Here is a 19,055-nt window from a genome sequence, read left to right on the forward strand (position 1 = left end):
TGAGCAGATGGGCAGCGGGGCAGCTAAAGGTTGAACTCTGCCCCCAGAAACTAGATCTTTCATGCTGCTTCTCCCACCCCTCATATTTGTAAATTCTTAGTAAGGGTAAGAAGGAAGATGCATTTATCAACAGTCTTTAATTACTGCTTTAACAAACTTGCAGGAAAACTAACTATACAGTACTTTAAAATTGTTAGAGTACTTACAATTGCTGTGGGCAAGCCAGCATCCACTTTGTCCTAGAAAAACAGGACAAGTAGTAAGAGAGACAGAACTCACAGCTCTGTGCATGTCTCTAATAATTAGAACTACAACATGCAGAAAAATCAACACAAGTTGCATTTTAATAGTCGCACCAGGGCAGACAGTGCTGAGGGAACCACTGGCCAGAAATACCCAGAATGGATGAGAAAGTGCACAGAAATGGAGAGGAAGCAGAATATCCTGTAATTCCCTATGAAAGTTACTGTATTCTTCTCAAAACAGCCTAATCCTAATACCAGTTTCCAATATTCTCTGTGTACACTGCATAGACATCAATTGCAAAACTACTTCCCTTTCCCCTCTCAAGCACACCTTATTAGCTTCCCATTCAGGTGGCTTACCCACACCCCCATCAATGCAAGTGATGGCCAGTGGCAGCACACTAACATTGAGATCCTGGTCACACAGCCATCACAAAACACTCACAGATGAGTCACTTGTATTCTATTCTAACAACCCTACCTTCCATGCTTCAGAAATCATACACTTCATAAATCACCACCTTAGCTCTGACCTTGGACAGTCAGTTTTCCCCTGGTAGTATGATCTACAGACCAGCTCTCTTGCATCTGTGCCTGAAGTGCAGTCACAGACATGGGACTGTGCAAACCTGCTCCTCGCTCAGCTCAGAACAAGAAGTGTGTTCTGAGCCTGCTGCAGGCATTAAGAAAACCCGTTTCCAGCACCTTCAAAAGCAAGCAGAACAATAGCACTGCTATCATTTTATATTAACATTTCCTGCCAGGTTTAATGACATCTAGCAACACGAATCAGTGTTAAAGAGAACCTACCATATTGCCGCTGCAATAAGTCAGCTAATACCTGATTCACTACTGGCTAGGGATTAATAGTCAGTAGTTCAGGTGCCAAACATGTTAGTATTATCCAGAACTAATAGTAGGGGGAAAGAGGAGATCACACAAACAGCCCTTCACAACAAGAGGTTCAAATTTTTCTTAATGGAATGTGACCAGGAGAAAAATACACTTACTGCTGCAGACACTATTTGGGCAGAAATTCCTTTCAGAAGCGAGAGACGTATAACTGATCCATGGAGTGAGAGAGAATCTGGGAGTTTTTTCTTCCTAAGAAAAAAATAAATAAACCAAATGCTTTAGAGCAGAATGAAAGTTTGGAACTTTGCCTAACCCACAGCTAAACTAACTGGTAAATTCTGCATACGCTTGTAACTCATGCAGTTTCCATTCCTATTCTTGGGGCCTACATGCACAGAATGAAATGGACATGACATTACTAGCAAAGCCTGCTATGCACCACTGTGCCTGCATAAAATCTGTTTTTAACTCATCTCCCAAGGAAAAAAAAAATAAAAAAATTCTTCAAACAAATCGTCAGTTTCAAGCACATATCTGCAAACCTTAGAATTTATTAATAAAGCCTGAAAGCAACACTTTTGCTCTTCCAGTGAGTCAGGAAGTTTCAGCCCTTAAAGGTGAATATCTAAGGAAAATACACAATTGGAAAAGGCTCATTAGCAGAATACAGACCCCTAGGAAAACTGGATGCATGTTTAAAGAATAACATTCAGTTAAAACACAGCTGATCTGATATGAAAGGTTAAGTGTCTCTGTTTATGGAGAAAATGTCTTTTAAAAGTAACTAGCGTACAGGGAACAGTTATTTCTAAAGAGCATTGGTATACTGTAGCACACACAGTAGAGGGAAAATCCCCAGGAAAGTTGCAATTCTGTTGCCAAGCCCACACCACCAGAAAGCCAAATTTCCAAAACTAACAGGGAAACCTTTGCTTCTTATCTCTCCAGAGGAGCACAAATAAGTAGCTCACATGTTGGTTAAAGAAACATGTTGTTAATACTTTATATTATGGCTAAGGACCTCTAAACATGGCAACTAGCTTTACCCAAAGGTGACAACAACACTTCCAGGTTTTTCTGCCCACTCTGTACTGGAAACTGTTTAAGCCACTTTAGGTAATGTTTCCCTCAATACAAACCATCTTATTTGAAAAAAGAAGGGACAGTGAGTCAGTACACCACCATAAACCATCACATTTAAGAGTGTTTATACCCTATACAATTGCTTACGCAACAATCACAACTTCTTATGGCACATAAGGCAGCCATGGAAGTGGCTCAGGATGCAGGATCAGGCCATCATTTGAGTAATTAATGAGACAAGTCAGCAGTATTGTAGCTAATTATCACATTCCAGGCTGCTTTTAGATGTCAAGATTAGCATTCCATTTACAGGAGTGACAGCAGTTCACTTGCTTTTTAAAAATAACCACCAGATGCTTGCAGACTCTGGAAGTCATCAGACACACCTTTCAAAGATTTTCTTTAAAGTCATTATGGTTCAGTGTTTTAAAGATTCCATTAAAATTCAGAGAAATTTAAATACTCCATCTCCCATAAAATGCATTTATTGCTCAAACAGGCAAGCCCTCAGCACAAAAATCAAATCCCATCTTTGCCTACTTGATCTTGCAGGAATAACACTACTCTGTCAAAAGCACCGTCACTGGAGTCCCTGCAGCATCCCCCTGGGGCGTCAACACTAGGATATAACAGCAGGAGACAAAATCCACACATGCAATTAAAATGTTACTACTCAAATAACACAAATTGCACGCTCAGAGCAAAGCTCAGGGAGGAGGCAGCAGGAGGTTGCCTTCGGAAGTTTCAAATGTTCCTAGCTTTGGATTGTCCTACATACTCAAAAAATGAAGAATTTGTTTTTAATGGATCTAAGCAGCGCTCCTTCAAATATCATTTAACCTCCCAGGGTATGAGACCTGCAGTACCTTTTCAGGTGTGTCCGGTCCCCGCTGTCAGAGCTTGCTACAGAAGATGTGTCATAGGAGTGTGTATCTGTGTTATCAATGTTCAAGAGAAAGGGATCCTCCAAAATGAAAGACTCCTCTTCATCATCAGTCTGAAGAAAGAGAATCTCCACAGCTTACTAAATGTTCAAAATGCACAACACCCTAACTAAAACATTAGCAAAATAGCATCAATTAAGCAGAAAAATCAAGAAGGAGAGGACAAGACAGTTTCATACGTAAGAAACAGAAATTTTACTAGAGCAATTCTGTGGAAGAACCGGTTTCCAGAATTCACAACAATCACAGAAGTGGGCTGGAGAGAAAGTTATTCAGCTAATCCTTCTTCCCCAGCTATTATCTACTCCATCAAAACTTCAACAGACCTTTGACTAAGCTGTTCTCAAAATTCTCCAATTGCCGAGAGAAGGGCTAGACTCCAGCACTTCACCACGTAGCGGCTAAGAGTCTAGTATTCCCTCCGGTTGCTACAAGGGTTGATTTTGCTCTTGTCTGCGCTATTGTGCTGGTGATATCTCTCTTCTCAGGCTTAGCCCGGAATTTTTTTATTATTATTTTATATTTTTATTTTATAACGTTTTATATTTTATTTTATAATATTTTAGTTTTTGTTTAAATGGCCATTCTCCCTGACATCTTCTAAATTCAGTACAGTTCATGTTGCTCTCGAAGCTTAGAGCCAGAGAGAGCAAACACAATATCCCAGTTAATGCCAAAGACGCTCCTCATTTGTCCTACAGCTGGCAGACCTGTGCCCATTAAGTATCTCTTTTTCCAGTGGAGCTGTATACCCTTCTGGTTCAGTCAGGTTGTTTTCCACTAAAATCCTTCTCAGAAGATACTTTGCAAGTCATTCCCATCCCATATATACTGAGATAAATAGCACTGGAATAAGACTTTGTATTTGTCTGCATTGAACTACACTTTCTTCATGATTACCTCTCAAGTTTAAGACTTGGATTCTACTCTGACGGGGATGTGACTGCATCTCCTTACAACTTGGTGTCAACCCAAATTTAGTTAAGTTCCTTCTGCCTTCATCACCCAAGGCATCAGCAGAAACAGGACATACGTCTGTACACTACCCCTTCTACTATTCCTCTTGTTCCTAGACTGTATCTGCTTGGGGCACCTTATACCCATATCTTTAATACAGCTTTTTAAAAGAACTGTCACCTCTCCCAGGCTCCTCTTCCCTCTATACCAACTTCCTAGGCAGTCCAACCATCAATTTCCTCAGTTTGTTAACAAGCTTCATTTCTTGAATTTTACCTTTACTTCCATGCCCTTCTTTTCCTTCTAAGAACCATGCATTCATGTGGCTATTGTAAAAAATGCTCTGAATTGGATACAAGCAAGACAGTCAGTTCTGCCTTGCAAGGTACTACAGGCAACATCAAATGTTGAGACAGTTCATTACTCCTGCCAGAGGGCTAAATACATGAAACATACAAAATAAATGGAGCTGTGAAAAATCTAGTTCTCATCTCCTCCCACAACTTAAGAACTACCTGGAATATTCTGCATTTATTTTTAGTTTTAAAACAAACAAACAAAAAAACCCACAACCAAAAAAAACAACCAAAACCACCGATGACCCTGACCTTTAATGGACTGTATAGTTAGTCCTCAGGTGACTGTCCAAATCCACAGGTGAACATGCTTAAACTTGATGGAAATCCTTTATGTTTCAGCTATGGATATTTCGATTGAAAAAACAAAATTCCATACTACACACTGTACAGCAATTACTCAACTGAGCATGTACTTTGTCAGCTATCAGTATCAGGAAATTATGAAGCTATACAATTTTATTTCCCAGGAAAAACACAATATGAGAAGAACCAAAGGAGTGTGGACTGCCTTGTCTTAGTTTCTGCCTGTCTTAGAGCATGTCCAATGGACCACCCACCTCATTTAAGATGCTTTCCAGTGTTGGAGGAGTATCAACTTGAGGAATGTCGAATTCTTTGTCATCAATCTGTACATCAGAAACCACAGATTGAGTTTAGGTTGCTTATTCCACCTTCCAAACTTTTTCCCAACTAAAGAAAAAAAAAAGCAGCTATGCATGCACTCTTTCCAACATACCTCTGCCTAGAAAGGCACCACGTATGCTACAATTTCTCCTATTCAAAATGCATTCTCTGAAATTTGGCATTGCAAGACAGAACAAGAGGTATTTAGTATCAAAAAAATAAGATAGTTCTCTGACCTGTGCCCAGATCTGAAATTTCAAATGCCTTTTTTTCTTTGTTATTTCTAAAGATCACTAACAGTGTTACACTGCCTTTCTAATACAGACAGACATCAGTACACAATATTTTTTTTCTGACTGCTTACTAATGGGAAAAAACGTAGTTTTCTTTAAAATAAAGATACTTCTATCTGAGACTTGCATTACCAAAAATCAAGCACAGCTATGATAGGAAGGCTAGCCCCAGCACCTCTGTCCTACTCACCTACAAAAGTACTGCTGTTCTGTCCCCACACCTCCTCGGTGGCCACGGACTTAAAACAGGCTGACTACACGACTAAGGTCTGACGCAGGATTGTTTTAGACTCTTGACTACCTGGCTCCTCTAGCGAGTGTATATAGTACAAGCGTGCCTGTTACCTGCATTTTGCCCCCCAGCAAGAACCGCGTCCCTGCGAGTTCTTAGGGGAGACTCAACCACTGTGAAAGTTACCCCCGTTTTCAGCGTAAGGCAGAGCACCGGCGGGACCAACGCCGCCGACAGAAACGGCTGATCAGCGGCGGGGTCTCGCCGCGCCGCCCGCCCCACGGACCTTCTCTCAGGGCCGCCTGAGGGGGCCCGCGCCCGCCCGCCCCGCCGCCGAGCGGCGCTGAGGGGAAGAGAGCGGCCCGGCCGGCCGGGGGCCGGCACAGACACCGCGGGGCTCCGCGGCCCGCCCGTGTCCGCCTCACCGCCGCCCTTGGGCCGCTTCAGCCGCAGGGAGGGAGAGCTCCGGAGGCGGCGGGCAGGGAGCCGCGCCCGCGCAGAGGTTCGCGACGCACCAGCTCGCTGCGTGAGTCCAGCTCGCGGTCGAGCTCCGCCGCGCTCAGCCGGTGCGCGGGCGGCTCCGGGCACGGCTCGGCCTCCGCTCCCGCGGGGCAGACGCCCTGCTCCGGCGCCGCCTCCATCGCCAGGCTGCGGCCGCGGCGGCCGCCACAACAGGCCGGCACCGTCGGGACTCGAACCAGAGTCCGGAGACGCCCCGCTCCCTGCGCAAGCGCAGCCCGGCACGGCCACCCTCCTCCGTGCCGGCCTTAAAGGGGCCGCGGCGCCCCGCGCTGCCGGGAAGGACAGAGCCGGCGGTGCTGCCGCACGTAATCCTTTTATTTAATGGGGAATCCCGCGTCCGCTCCACCACGACGACTGGGAAATCGGGGCCGGGGACCGACGGGGACGTTAGCCTCCGAGGAAAAGAAAAGGGAAAAAAGAATTAGTAACAGGTAAAGAAATGAAACACAAACATGCATTGCACCCCTTCCAGACCCACGGTGCGTTAGCTAAAAAGCCAAGTGGGTTTTGCTTACAATTCCCAGCATTTTGGGGCCCAAGATTTGGTATGAATAGTGCCAGTCTGCAGCTGTATCCCAGAAAAGCCAAGAAAAAGCAGCACTGCAGGTTAGAAATTGGGTGAGAGACAAAAGCCTTTGGGAATGCACGGCTAATTTTAGACAACATAAGAGCTGGTGTATCAAGATTTGGTGCCTGAGTGTTTGTGTTTTCTTTTAAAAACCACCTGGAAAAGTTGAGCAGCATTTGCAGCTAGTTCAGTATTTCAGTTATTCAAGAGAGAAGAAAGCCGTAAGGGGGGGTAGGTACTGACAAATGTAAAGCAAAACACACGTTGGAAGGATAAATACTTAAGAGTTTAACGATCTCAGCCACCCAAGCTAACCTGGTCTCTTATTTGTGCCTACACATACTGCTTCAAGGTGACACTACCCTGTGTACTGATCTGTCAGAGGCTGGGGGAAGAGCCCATGTTGTACCCATTTGAAGGAATGGCCCCTCTGGTGTCCGACTAGCAGCAGCAGCTGAATCATCATTTAGGGTTCCAGCTTTAGCAACATAGCACATACTAAGGACAAAGAGCATCCTACTGCCATGGCTGCCTTACCTATTTGGCCTTCCTGTTGTTATTCCTGAAGAGCAGTTATGTATCCCTCCTCTCTGGAGAAGGCTCTGTCTTGTACCTGGTAGCAAAAGCACGTGGATGAGCAAGGAACATCCCGAGTGTCCTCTTAGCCTCTAGGTGAGCATCTGCCAGGCAGGTCCCCACTTTCCACTTCCACATGAGCAGGAACCAGTCCTCCTGCTGTCACTCAGGCCAGGCTCAGCTCAGCAGGGAGAGCAGAGGATCTACCTCTCCAGGGTCACCTTCTGAGCTCCAAATCAGTCAACTAGCAAAAGCTGGGGAAAAGCATTCACAGAAACAGGCCAGCCAACGTCACCAGAGAGTGCTACTCAATGGAGGGAGCTTGCAGTTACCAATACAGGTAGACCTGTGTTGATTCAGGAGACCACACACAAAAAGACATCCCTACAGCAGTGGCTCAGCAGTCCAGCTGGGCTGGGGAGAGGTAGGCCTGGGGCCATCTCTGGTTGGAGCTCTGAGGACTGCCCAGCTGCTCTAAGGATACACCCTGTACCAGCAGTGCCCAGGCTAGGAATCTGGAACAAAACCAGAGTTGTGACACTTAAGATGACAAAGGTCTCCAGGCTGATGAAAGATTTAATAGCAGTCTACAGAAGTCATTGGTGACATGGAGAAGCTGACTAGGGAATAAGAGTCACTTCAGCATATGAGAACTAGGGAGGAATTAAGTCATGCTATCGCATAGCGAGTTCAGAACAAACGAAGGGCAGCAGTTTTTGGTAACACTTTGCCAAACAGCACCCTGGCAGCAGCAGGCTGCTGGAGTTTGCTGGGCTGGATCTAGGCTCTGACACCAGAGCTCACTGCTGGAGGGAGGAAAACTTTTGCCATATGCAATAGCCCAGGGCTTTATAGCAGGCACTACAGACTGCACAACCACTGTACTACAGAGCTGCTGAAAGGTAGAATAATTGATCACACAGTGATATCCAGAACACAGGCACCAAGTCCCTGCAGCTGTAGTTCAGTGAGAAAGATGAGCAGAGCTCCAGAACAGACTCCAGGCAGAAATGCACAGAAGCAGTCACACCAAGAAACAAAAATGACTAAGATTGCAATGAACCGTCCCCCACCACAGCCTAAGAAATGCCATCACACAGACCTCCTAGAGATCCTGGAATTTGAAGCTGATTAGGAAGGTAGCTTTAAGGAATAAATAAATGCTTAGGGTAGGTGAAAAGGTGAAGAGAAGTCACAGTAGAGTTTCTCTTTCATCCTACAGAGCTGGATGGTATGTACTACTCTGCTCAGCAAGAGGACAGAGGTTTTGAAAAACACAATCACACTTTCCAGCTTCCTCCATCTAGGTAGGCTTCACAGGCTTGTGGACACTCAAGCAACATGCTAACCAGATTTCAGAGACAGTCCAGACAAAAGGACAGGATTTTTGCAAAGAGGTGACTCTGCTTTAGAGCTATGCTGGCACTGGGGAGCTGAACCTTTCCTCTGGCATGCACACCTACAGGTATTTAAGGAATTAGTGACTGATCACCACCACACACTTTCCTCCATGTTCTAAAGCCTTCCTTTCCACTGCCAGCTGTTCCAGGATGGTCTTCTGCAGCAATGGTGCATTCGCTCCTCTTACAACAGCTACTAATTCTCCTCCCTAAAATGCATGAAAAGCAAATCAGTTAGGAAGTGCTCAAGTAGTTCCCTCTGGGCTCTGGAAATCACCAAAGCAGCACACCACATATAGTATTATGTACCAGGCCCTCCTCCCCAACAGAGCTGCTCTGCTCCAGAACAAACAGGAAGCTTTGGAACAACATTCTTTTTCGTTCCTGATAAGTCTTAGGATGAACCAAAGCAGCTTATGAAAGGAGTGAGATCCTGCAGTAGCAGGAGGCTGAACATGAAGGCCCTGCAGGGCAAAACACTTGTTCACGTGCTAACATGGCGTGAATACTACTCACATGGACTCAGCCAGCCACAAGACCCTGTGGACACATACAACTTTTCAGTAAGTCACAGGGATCCCTGGATGTGAATGATAGAGATTTTCATGACTAAGATACCCTCCCATGGAGGGGGAAAGGGACATGAAATACAGCCATCCATCACAGGCTATATGGGCCTCCCCCCAGGAAAAAAACAGAACAAAACAAAAATCAACAATGTCTACCTAGAGGAGTTCCTGCAACTTTGTGCAATATCTGCCTTTCACTCACCTGTGCAATTTAAACTGTTTTACTTCATGCACACCTTAATCTCTCAATTGTTTTTTTAATTAATAAAACAAAATTACATTGTTCTGTTTCTTGGTGGCAAAGCAGATCTTTAAATTTAAACTCTGTCTGTGCATTCTTATCCACGCAGCACTTGATCACCAGTAGATACTGGCAGATATAGAGCAAATAAAATTGTACTGTTGCACACGAAAGAAAAAGAATTTATCTCAAAAAGAACAGTTATTCCCACTGGGAAGTGATATTTACTGCTATGCAACTACTGTAACAATATTTTCACTCACTGCATAGAACAGAAAGACAGGCTTGCATTTTCCTCTGTATTTTTTCAGAGCATCAATGGAATCAACTTCAGCCTAAAAGGAATGTAAAAGAAAACAGGTGTTTCTAGAAAACCATTTCTGCTTCAGAGGAATACACATGGAACTGCCTGGACTCAAGACATCCTCAGCTGGCTGGTGCTCATCCCCCACGTACAGCAAAACACCTCTGAGTCCCAGTCTTACAGGCCAAAATGACACTGGTCAGAGCCAGGGCCACAATCGACTCCCAGCTCAGTACCAGCAACCTAAGAAGCAGGCAGATGCCTGGCAGGTCTCACCTGCAGGGGTTGGAACAGCAGCTCTTGTGAGGCAGGGATATCTATCTCACTGCAGCTTGCCTAAGTGAATCCCAGAGAAAAAGCCTGTAAAACTTAAATGGGGGCCCCCTGTCTGTAAGGAGTGCAAGAAGTGACAGGAGGACCTGTGGTAGCAGCAGCAGAGGCAGCAGGAGGCTGCAAGGAGTGCTGAGCAGGAGCCTCCACGAGAAACCTCACGGCCCATGGCTCTGTCAGCATCCATGAGAAACCTCACTGCCCACGGCTGTCAGCAATCAAGTGCTGGCCTTCAGCCAGGAAAGGCATTTAAACAGAATCACAGCACAACTGAGGTAGGGAGGAACTTCTGAAGGGCTCTAATCCAAGACCCTGCCCAAAGCAGGGGTAGTCTCAATGTTATAGGAGGTTGCTCAAAGCTGCATTAGTTTTGAGCATCTGCAAGAATCAGTGCTCCACAGCCTCTCTGGGAACTTGTCCCAGTGTCTAACCACTCCTATACTGAATACCTTCTCCTTCTCTCTACTTGGATTTTTCCCTGCTGCAACTTGATCCCGTTGTCTGTTATTCTTTTACTGTGTACCACTGAGAAATGGGAAAAGGAGAAATTGGTGAACAAACCCAGAAATCTGAAAAGTACAGAACACAGTTAAAGCCTGAAAATTCTTAACTATGTGAGTTCTTATTGCTGTAACTAAGTGTCTGGATTTGGCAGACTCGCTCACACAATCTGGAACTCCTAGACTGTTACCATTTGGACTGAATATTGGAAAGATAAATGACTTCAGCCTTTAGTTACTTGCTAATTTCAGGGGACTAGGTATTTTAAGCAGTGCCAAATTAGATCTTACCACAGCAAAATGCAGGAAATCACTGCCAACTTCATTCCTTACTTTTCGGAAAAGATCCACTACTGTTTTGCATGGACCACACCAGGCTTGAAATGCATCAACCACTGCAAGCAGGAAAATTAGTAAGAATGAGGTCAAAATGGGTCAGTTTAGACATAGACCAATAGGTTGGTTTGTGTACTTTTCCACTTTGCAGCATAATCATTTGGAAGGGGACTGCAAAAGGGTGCTAGTGCAATAACAAGAATCTTGAAAACCTCTGAGGATTGAGGTTGTCTCCTCTGGTGACCTCTGCAAGCACTGCCCTCCTGGGGAAGGAGATTTTCCTCCTGTCCAACATGAACTTCCCAAGCTACAACTTGTGGCTGTTGCTCCCATAGTTCTGTCTGGAGTATGGCAGGACTCCTGCTGAGTGCTAGAAGAGCTACGGATTCAATTTTGAAGTAGAAAATATCATACTCTTTCAAGGTTTCAAATGCTAGATCAGAAGATGAAATCACATTAAAAAATAAAAAGCCAGTAACAATGATAAAGAGAAGTCTTTAGAAGAAACATTGACGTGGCTGTGACCCTGGAGGTACCAGATTTTCTAGGGAAAACTGTTGCACAGAGATAGAGCACATGAGGCTTACCTAACAGCCCTTTAACCTCCCCCCTCCTTGAGAACCAGGGCTCGCATTGGGGACTGGGGACAGTCCTGCTCCAAGCAGGTTGCTGGACTGGAGACTCCAGAAGCTCCTGCACTAGCACTGCTTTAATTACATGATAATTGTCCCACACAAATGAAAAAAGAGTACAACTTCTAGCTAGTCTCACTTCTGTTTGCATATTTCTTTCTTCCATTCAGGGCAAGAGGAATGGAGGGACTGACTGAACATCTCTTATCAGTAGTAACCGATTCCTAACAGTACTGGTGTCCTGTTAATACAGAACAAAAGCAATCTAGTACACTGACCAAACCCTTACCAATGAGTCCTTTGAGACACAGCATTTCTTCCCAAAGCTCCTGGCTATTGATGTTAACCTGTGTGAAAATTTAAAAACACAGTAAAAGCAAGAGTAAGTCATCAGGTACTACCTGACTGCTGCAAACGTGCTGACAAATCACTTCATGCTTGCACTTAAGATGGACACATCTGCCTGAGGAGGTATTAACTGAGCACTCGGGAAACCCTTTTGACTGTGATCCTCTCACCTCTGACCAGCTGGGGAAGGCCAAGCTGGGCTAGAACATGAATGGAAGACCTCTGAGAAAAAACGGCTGAAGTTGGATAACTTCACTCCCAAACTCTCATTCCTTCCCCGCTTCCCACATACTCTTGCTGCTACCTGACACCAGCTCTTAGACACCCATCAGGAAGCCAGCTAACTCTGTAGAAAAGCTTACTGGATTAGAGACTCGTTGTATGACAAGAACCAAGGAAAGGCAGATGGAAAGGGTAGCAGCATCCAGCCAAGAGCAAGCCCTCCCCTGTTTAGTGGCAGCAACTACTTGAACAGTCTGGCTGCTTGGGGACCCCAGACTCAGTTTGTAGAGAGACTAAGAGTTAGTTGTTCGGGGGGAGACTGGGGACACAGTTCCCTGCATCTTATCAGGGCCTCTGGCTGACTGACCAGAGCCCTGCCTGAACCTACCAGGCTGTCATATATGGCGCAAGAAGGAAGGTCTGTGAAATACCCATACAGCCTCAGGTTTTTCCTGGCACTCAACTCCATGCAGCAAGATCTGAGAGCAGGGAAGAGCTCCAGATGTTCCTCCTGTGCTTTGCCATACCATACAGCCCTGCAGGTGTGCAGGTACCAGGAAGAGCAGCAGGGATGAGGGACCCTGAGCTCCCTACCGCAACACTCCTGCTATAGAAGAAACAAAGACCTACTTTGTTTTCACTTAAATGGAAGTCTGACATGTTGTGATGTTTTAACACAGGATAGCAGCTAAAACAGTTAAGAGCCACCGACAGATAACTGACTGGACTGGTTCTCTGCAGGCTGCCCAGATGACCGCACAAGAAGCAGAGACTTGGAGGAGAGCCACACACACGTTGACAACCATTAGGTCCCAGCTCAGCAGGGACCTCTCCTCAGAGCCAGCATAGTGCTCAAAAGCAGCAGTGAGGTGGTGGTCTGGGCTGACCTGCAGCAGCGTGCTGCTTCAACATGCTCGTCTCCAGCACACATCCTCCTTTCCTCACCCCTATTTCAGACCCAGCCCTCATCACATTTTGTAAGACAGATGATTCTCCACCACCAGTTTCTCACCTTGCCTGCACACAAGCTATACTACTTTGTTAAGATGTTTCAGTCTTGATAAAATAAGCTAGTAAATACACAGCTTTCATAATGTCTGGGCACTAGAGGGTGGTCTGAGCCAGTGAATTAGTGGCTGCCATCTAAAGACTTCCAAAACACAGTGAACAACAGAGAGCATAGAAAGATCTAGGTTGAAAGGGATATGCAGAGTTCTTAGTCTAATCCCCTGCTCAAAGCTCAGTGTTAGATCAGGTTGCTCAGGAGCTTACCCAGTCAAGGATGCCCTAGACAATTCCATACATTGTGTCACATACTATATTATGTACTATATTATTATCACACCTCCATTACTGTAATTAGAAAGGAAAATATCTTGAGCATCTTCCCCATCTTACAGAACTTGCCCCTCAGTATGTACTTCAAAAAACACAGTATAAGTTAAAAAAAAAAAAAAAAAGAAAAGAAAAAAGGCTTCTTGAGAAATGCAAGATCTGGTTTTGTTCACCCTGAACGATGATGATTCCTAATAACTTTCTCAACTGGTATCATTAATTCTAACTATGTTTATTCTACACTGGAAAACAGTAAGTTGTAATAAGACCAGCTATTTTACAATAACTAACACTAAAGTGCATTAAAGGACTGCTAAAATTGCAAAGTCAACAATTCCAACAGTGGAAACTCCAGTGCAAATTAAATGGCCTACAAATTTTCAGAGATGTCACTGGAGGTCATATAGTATAGTTTCTCCAGGACCCCACCTCACTCAGTGAATGGAGAGTTGTTCAGACATGTCTGTCTGTTCTCCTGTTTAGCACACGACCCCAAGCCTAATTTTTTCAGAGAACACCTGCAGAATTAAGAAATTCAGTTATTCCAGTTATCACTAGTGCTAGGATCACTCTTGGAGCATTTCAGAGAATGAGTTCAAATGATTTATGATAATAATTTGTGATAATGAGTTCAGCTGTGAATTCAGCCGATGGACTCAGAAAGTAATGCCAGCACCCTTCAAAGTGGTTGCTGATTTGGATGCCCTGAGGCTGCTAGGACTTGGCTTTTCGCTAATATAACCAGAACTTTTCTAGGCCATCACATCATGTCCTACATGAGGTTCAGCTTTCATCTGCAGATGTGAACAATCACATTTTTTGCAGATCTAGACCCAGCTTTCCCATAGTTGCCAAAGGTGCAAAGCCTGGTTGATGTAATTTTCCCCACCGCACAGGAACGCAGTTGGACAAATGGCAGTAGAAATGATTTTTACCTCAATAAAGTGGTCTTCTTTCTCTTATGCAAGTGTTCACATTTTCACTCCATGCTTTCCAGTTTTAACAGTGAATAAACAAGGGTATAGACCCCATAATCTCCTTCAGTATTTCTCTCCCGTGTTTCAAAATTTGAAGGAGACCTTCATAACCTATTTCGGGTTTTTTCAATGTTTTTGCATACTAAACTGCTCTCGGAAACCCTCTCTCCCCTATGCAGGTAGTTATAAAGCATCATTAGGTCAGTTGCGCAGTGTAAAGACAGAAATATTCCTCTACGTATCATTGTGAAATAGGTTTTTCAGCCTTTGATTTTTTCTTGTACCTCCTAACTTTTCCACCTTCACAGCGATCTTTCCAAATATGTAAACTGGTCAGAAATGTTCAGTGACGCTTGCCATTCAGGAGAAACCCGCTGTTTCCCAGTTCCCTATTTCTAATTGTCCCATGAAACACAGACACATTTTGACCTATAAAAGCTGCCAAACCCATGACAGCTTGTAGCAGCTCTGAAACAAAACCTGCAGCCCCATAGCAACCTCCCTCTGCACCCCACAGCACAGACTTTGGGGGACAGATTTGACTTGCCATGTTTTCCCATGCTTCCTACCTGCCTTCAGGAATGTTTTTCCACCACAAGGACCTCACAAATACAGTTTTGCCAGCAGAATCTGAGATACCCCAAGACTGAACTTCATCCTTTGCACTTACTACAAGTTTAAAAAGATATTTTAAAAGCCTGGCTCCTACTGACCTGCAGTACTACCTCCTTTTTCTTTGCAGCCATCCTTCTGCAGGAACCTTAGAGCAGCAGTCCCAAGCGCAAAGCACTGCTGACGCCCTCCAATTATGTGAATCCAACTGCTGGCTAACCTGCACCACAGAGGAAGCTTTTAACCCATCTTTGCTCCTTCACCCAGGATGCAGAGCCTCCAGCAGCATTCCTGTCCTGTTGGAGGAAGCAGGATTACCTCAGCAGCACCCAAAGCCCAGACACGGCTCTGCTTGCACCCTTTTCATAGAGGCGAGGTGCTGCTGTGGGGCCTGAATTGCTGCTCACTTCGACAGACACAGCAGCCCGTCCCCTCCTTACCCCGTGAGGGTGGCAGAAGCAAACCAGTCCCAGCCAGTCCCAGCCAGGGCCCAGCAGTACCTGCGCGGTGGCTGGCAGCACCCCACCGCTGCTATGGCAGCCCTGGCAACATCCGGGCAGAGCAGCAGCCCAGCCCGCCCCGCTCCTTTCTCAGCATCCGCTGCAGCTGGGAGGTTCAGCTCCATCTCCTCTGTTACTCCTATTCAAGCAGCAGCAGCTGGAACCCCTCCGCCTCCTCTTTGCCTGCCAAACCTGCCCAACTCCCCCCCAGCAGGCCCCGTGCCCCCAGCCTACCACACACTCCCTGGCCCCAGTTTTGCTCTGTCCCTCCCAAACTAAGGGCGCAAAACAAGGCACAGAATCCAGATGTGACCTCCCTAGCACCGAGCACAGGGAATAAGCTGCTGGCCCCCCTCCAAATGCAGCTCAATTGTTGAAGTTGGTTGGGGGTTTTTTTCTTATTTGCAGTGAGTGCACAGCATCTGTGCCCAGCACCCCCCCAGCGTCATGCCCATTTGGGCAGGGCTGCTGCTCATCCTGTCCATTCCTGTGCCTGGCATCACTGGGCTCCAGAGGCACACCTCGGTGGTGCTGCTGCTTGTCACACAGCACTTGATGTCTAGTGGCCTGGTCCTCCAGCTGGTCAAGGTCCCTCCTGGTTGAGGATTTGGCTTTTGGCACGTCAACTCCCCTAGTGCCCCTGGCAACCTGAGGGGACACTGTCCAGTACCTCCAGGGCACACAGTGGGGCTGAGCCTTGGCAGGAGCTCCCCTGCCTCCAGCACCAGCTCAGCAGAGCAAAGTGCATTCCTGGATGCCTCCAGCAACTGTCTCTTTTTTGTAGAAATAAGCTTCCAGTAAAGTCCTGGTGATTTTAACCCCCACTGAAATTTTGCACATTTACACCTATCATGCGCTTACATTTTAGGATTCCCAAAGAGAGTCCTGCTAAACCCATTTTCTAGTCTTCAACAATCTGATCTCATGCACTTGAAATATTATTCTGCCTGCTGTGCCACTGCTTCAGCAGCTTCATAGAGGTGCAGCATCTACTGCAATGGCTGTAAAAATAAATTTTTAAAAATATGAGATGTTTGCTTTAAGAATATACTGGCAAAAGATACTTTTGAGCAGGTCACTTAGCTTCTTTCACTATTACAGTGTAAATCTGTGGTTGGAACAACGGCCAAATTATAAGTCTCAATTGACTTTCTGTGTGGGAGACACTACTCCAAATGTGGACTGGAGGTGGCGGGGAGCAACCAACTGTAGCACTTGTCTGACAACTAGCATGCCAAACTCCATACAGAACTATTCACCTTTTGACACAGGTAACCTTGGAGAGAAGGACTACCATCACTGGATCCAGATATATTAGAGTGGACATACTTATCAAAATTCATCAGGACTGGTTTTCAGAAGAGAAATGGCACAAGGAACAGCAGAAATCCTGGCGATTTGTATTATGTCCAGACAAACTATACTTCTTTCGTTCTGCAAACAACCCTGTAATTCACAAGAGGCTGCTACCTAAATAAAGTTGGTAAAGATCTGGCCAACCAGCAAACAAGTTTGTTCCCACTGTGAATCTCAGGTTAGCAATCGTCAGTCTGTAGAGAGGCTGGCTGAGATTTCTCCATGAAGCTGAGAAAAATCTAGATGTTCTGGTAAAATTCTTTTTATTTACAGTATTCTTCTTTTTGTACATACCTATAGCAACATCAAAAATTATTCACAAAGCTTAACTGAATGTAAAAATGTTCTCATCCAACAGTTTGTCCTATCAATATCCGCAAAAAATGTCAACTGTTCTCATGCAGCAACAAGATTGTCTGAGCATTGTTTTTTAGGTTTTCTGGTAGGATTTTAGGAAACCACCTCAAAACTTGTTCACAGATACTTACTCACCTTTTTTCTGAACACCTTTAGGCACCGAAGTTTTATAGAATCAAACTCAGATTTGCTTTTAGAAACATGAATTGGGGGAGGACGAGAAGAGATATGTAAGAACTTGAGCTCCTAAACGTACACAGCAGGAGTGCAAATTTACAAGTCCAATGCATGCAGTACAGTTTTGCACTTACACTACTTGCCTCAGAACTTTTTTCTCACTTCAAGCAAAAATACATTTGATTGAATTTTATAAAGAAGACTTCACTTCTGAGGTACTGATATTTATCAAGTTCTCACATATTTTTACTTTCCCTTTTGTTCAGCCCCCAAAGTCCATCATGAAAAATTTGCAGAAGGACATTAAAAAACTGCCAGTCACTTACTGCAATGCCCGGGGAAAAAGTGTCAGGTGCTCACTTTTATTTGTCTTTCAAGAGTGGAAAAAGTTACATGAAATGTATATATTCTCCTTTGCAACCAAGTCATAACAGTTATCTGATACACAGCACATTCAAATTCCAGGCCAAACTGTGGTCACATTTTCTGATGCAAGTAGTTACTTTGGAAAAAAGTAAGGCTATCACAATTTGACCTTCTGATGAGAAATAAAAGATTAAGATACTTATCAAAATTGGTTAGCAAAGTTACAGACCTCTTCTTGCTGCAGCCCTCCTGAAGTTGAACATAAAAGAAAGATTTGGTTTAAGACATCGGCTGCAATCTTTAGCATGCCTGTTAGTGCTTCGTAAATATAGTGTTTGGAGATTCTGACTATTAAAACTATGGTCTAAACTGAAATCAGAAAGTAGATGGGAAGAAAGCAAGAACTCTGAACTGCATGAAGGAGAGCTCCTTGCTGCCCTCATTTGTTTCTATGCATATTTGAATGTGAAGCCACTGGGGTCTCCTATTCCAGCCTAACTTTACGCAGTTGTCTTCATTTGTACTTATATGTTTTTCTCCACACTTACAGGCACAATTTCAGGAACTTATGGACAATCTAGGCTTCTGAACACAGTAAACTCCCATTGCTTATTATCCAGGTATCCAAATCCATGCAAGTGTGTATATCTGCATATATACACAAAATCCGTAGCAACATCACTGAGCTAAAAAAAAAAAACCAAACAAAAAAAATCCCCCAAAACCCCCAACCCAATTTTTCCATCCCTTTCCCAACTTAATGCACCCAGCTGATCTGTCATGGATATAATATGTAAGTCACTTTCACTGTATCTGGAGGTATGGAATGCAAAACAAAAGCAATCCCTTAATCACTGCTTGTCAGCTCCTTCTGGTCTCTTGAAAGTATAACTTCTGCAACATACTGTTTACTCTATTGATATTAGTGATCAGCAAATATTTATCACCAGTGAAATAAGCTAATCCTTCAGCAATTATCTGAGCAAGTTCTTGGCTACTAAAGCAATAGCTTATGCCTGCTGATATTGCAGCCACCTGTTCCTTTCCAGAAAAAAGTCAGTCACGCTAACTCTGAAGCATGAGCTTTTCTTCTAAAAACATAAAGAAACCCAAAACAATCCAGTTGACCCATTCCACGGATTTGAGCATGTCATCAGTACCAGGTGACCTTATGTGGCAGTAAAAAAACTCTTGGACCTTACCAGTACAGAATCCGCTGCTTATAATTTGGGGTC

The 19,055-nt window shown here is 44.6% G+C and overlaps 2 protein-coding genes across 8 annotated transcripts in view; both read right to left on the reverse strand.

The window, feature by feature from the left end:
* The window catches only part of VPS8 (VPS8 subunit of CORVET complex), an 84,510-nt gene extending 78,262 nt beyond the window's left edge, over positions 1–6,248 (reverse strand). For all 6 annotated transcript variants that reach the window (XR_007506285.1, XM_049802309.1, XM_049802311.1 and 3 more), the window contains exons 1-5: positions 6,108–6,248; positions 5,001–5,069; positions 3,050–3,180; positions 1,256–1,349; positions 207–239 (exon numbers count right to left, since the gene is read on the reverse strand). Coding sequence is in view for 5 of the 6 variants with exons in the window: in XM_049802309.1 (XP_049658266.1) it covers positions 207–239; positions 1,256–1,349; positions 3,050–3,180; positions 5,001–5,069; positions 6,108–6,233 (453 nt within the window). In the remaining variant the exon portion in view is untranslated. The remainder of the gene's footprint in view (positions 1–206; positions 240–1,255; positions 1,350–3,049; positions 3,181–5,000; positions 5,070–6,107) is intronic.
* A 970-nt stretch (positions 6,249–7,218) lies between these two features.
* Positions 7,219–15,756, reverse strand: NME9 (NME/NM23 family member 9). Of its 2 annotated transcripts, XM_049802744.1 has the most exons (7): positions 15,702–15,756; positions 15,166–15,284; positions 11,860–11,917; positions 10,894–10,997; positions 9,732–9,803; positions 8,751–8,867; positions 7,219–7,295 (listed from the first exon to the last, which is right to left on the reverse strand). In XM_049802744.1, exons 2-7 carry the CDS (start codon positions 15,196–15,198, stop codon positions 7,239–7,241), a joined length of 441 nt encoding a protein of 146 aa, XP_049658701.1. In that variant the 5' UTR covers positions 15,199–15,284; positions 15,702–15,756; the 3' UTR covers positions 7,219–7,238. The 2 variants fall into 2 exon arrangements, with proteins under 2 accessions (XP_049658701.1, XP_049658700.1); XM_049802743.1 differs by lacking the exon at positions 15,702–15,756 and having other exon boundaries at positions 15,166–15,506.
* Between the last annotated feature and the right edge of the window lie 3,299 nt (positions 15,757–19,055).

Source organism: Accipiter gentilis, chromosome 6, assembly GCF_929443795.1.
Source record: "Accipiter gentilis chromosome 6, bAccGen1.1, whole genome shotgun sequence".
Taxonomy (NCBI): Eukaryota; Metazoa; Chordata; class Aves; order Accipitriformes; family Accipitridae; genus Astur; species Astur gentilis.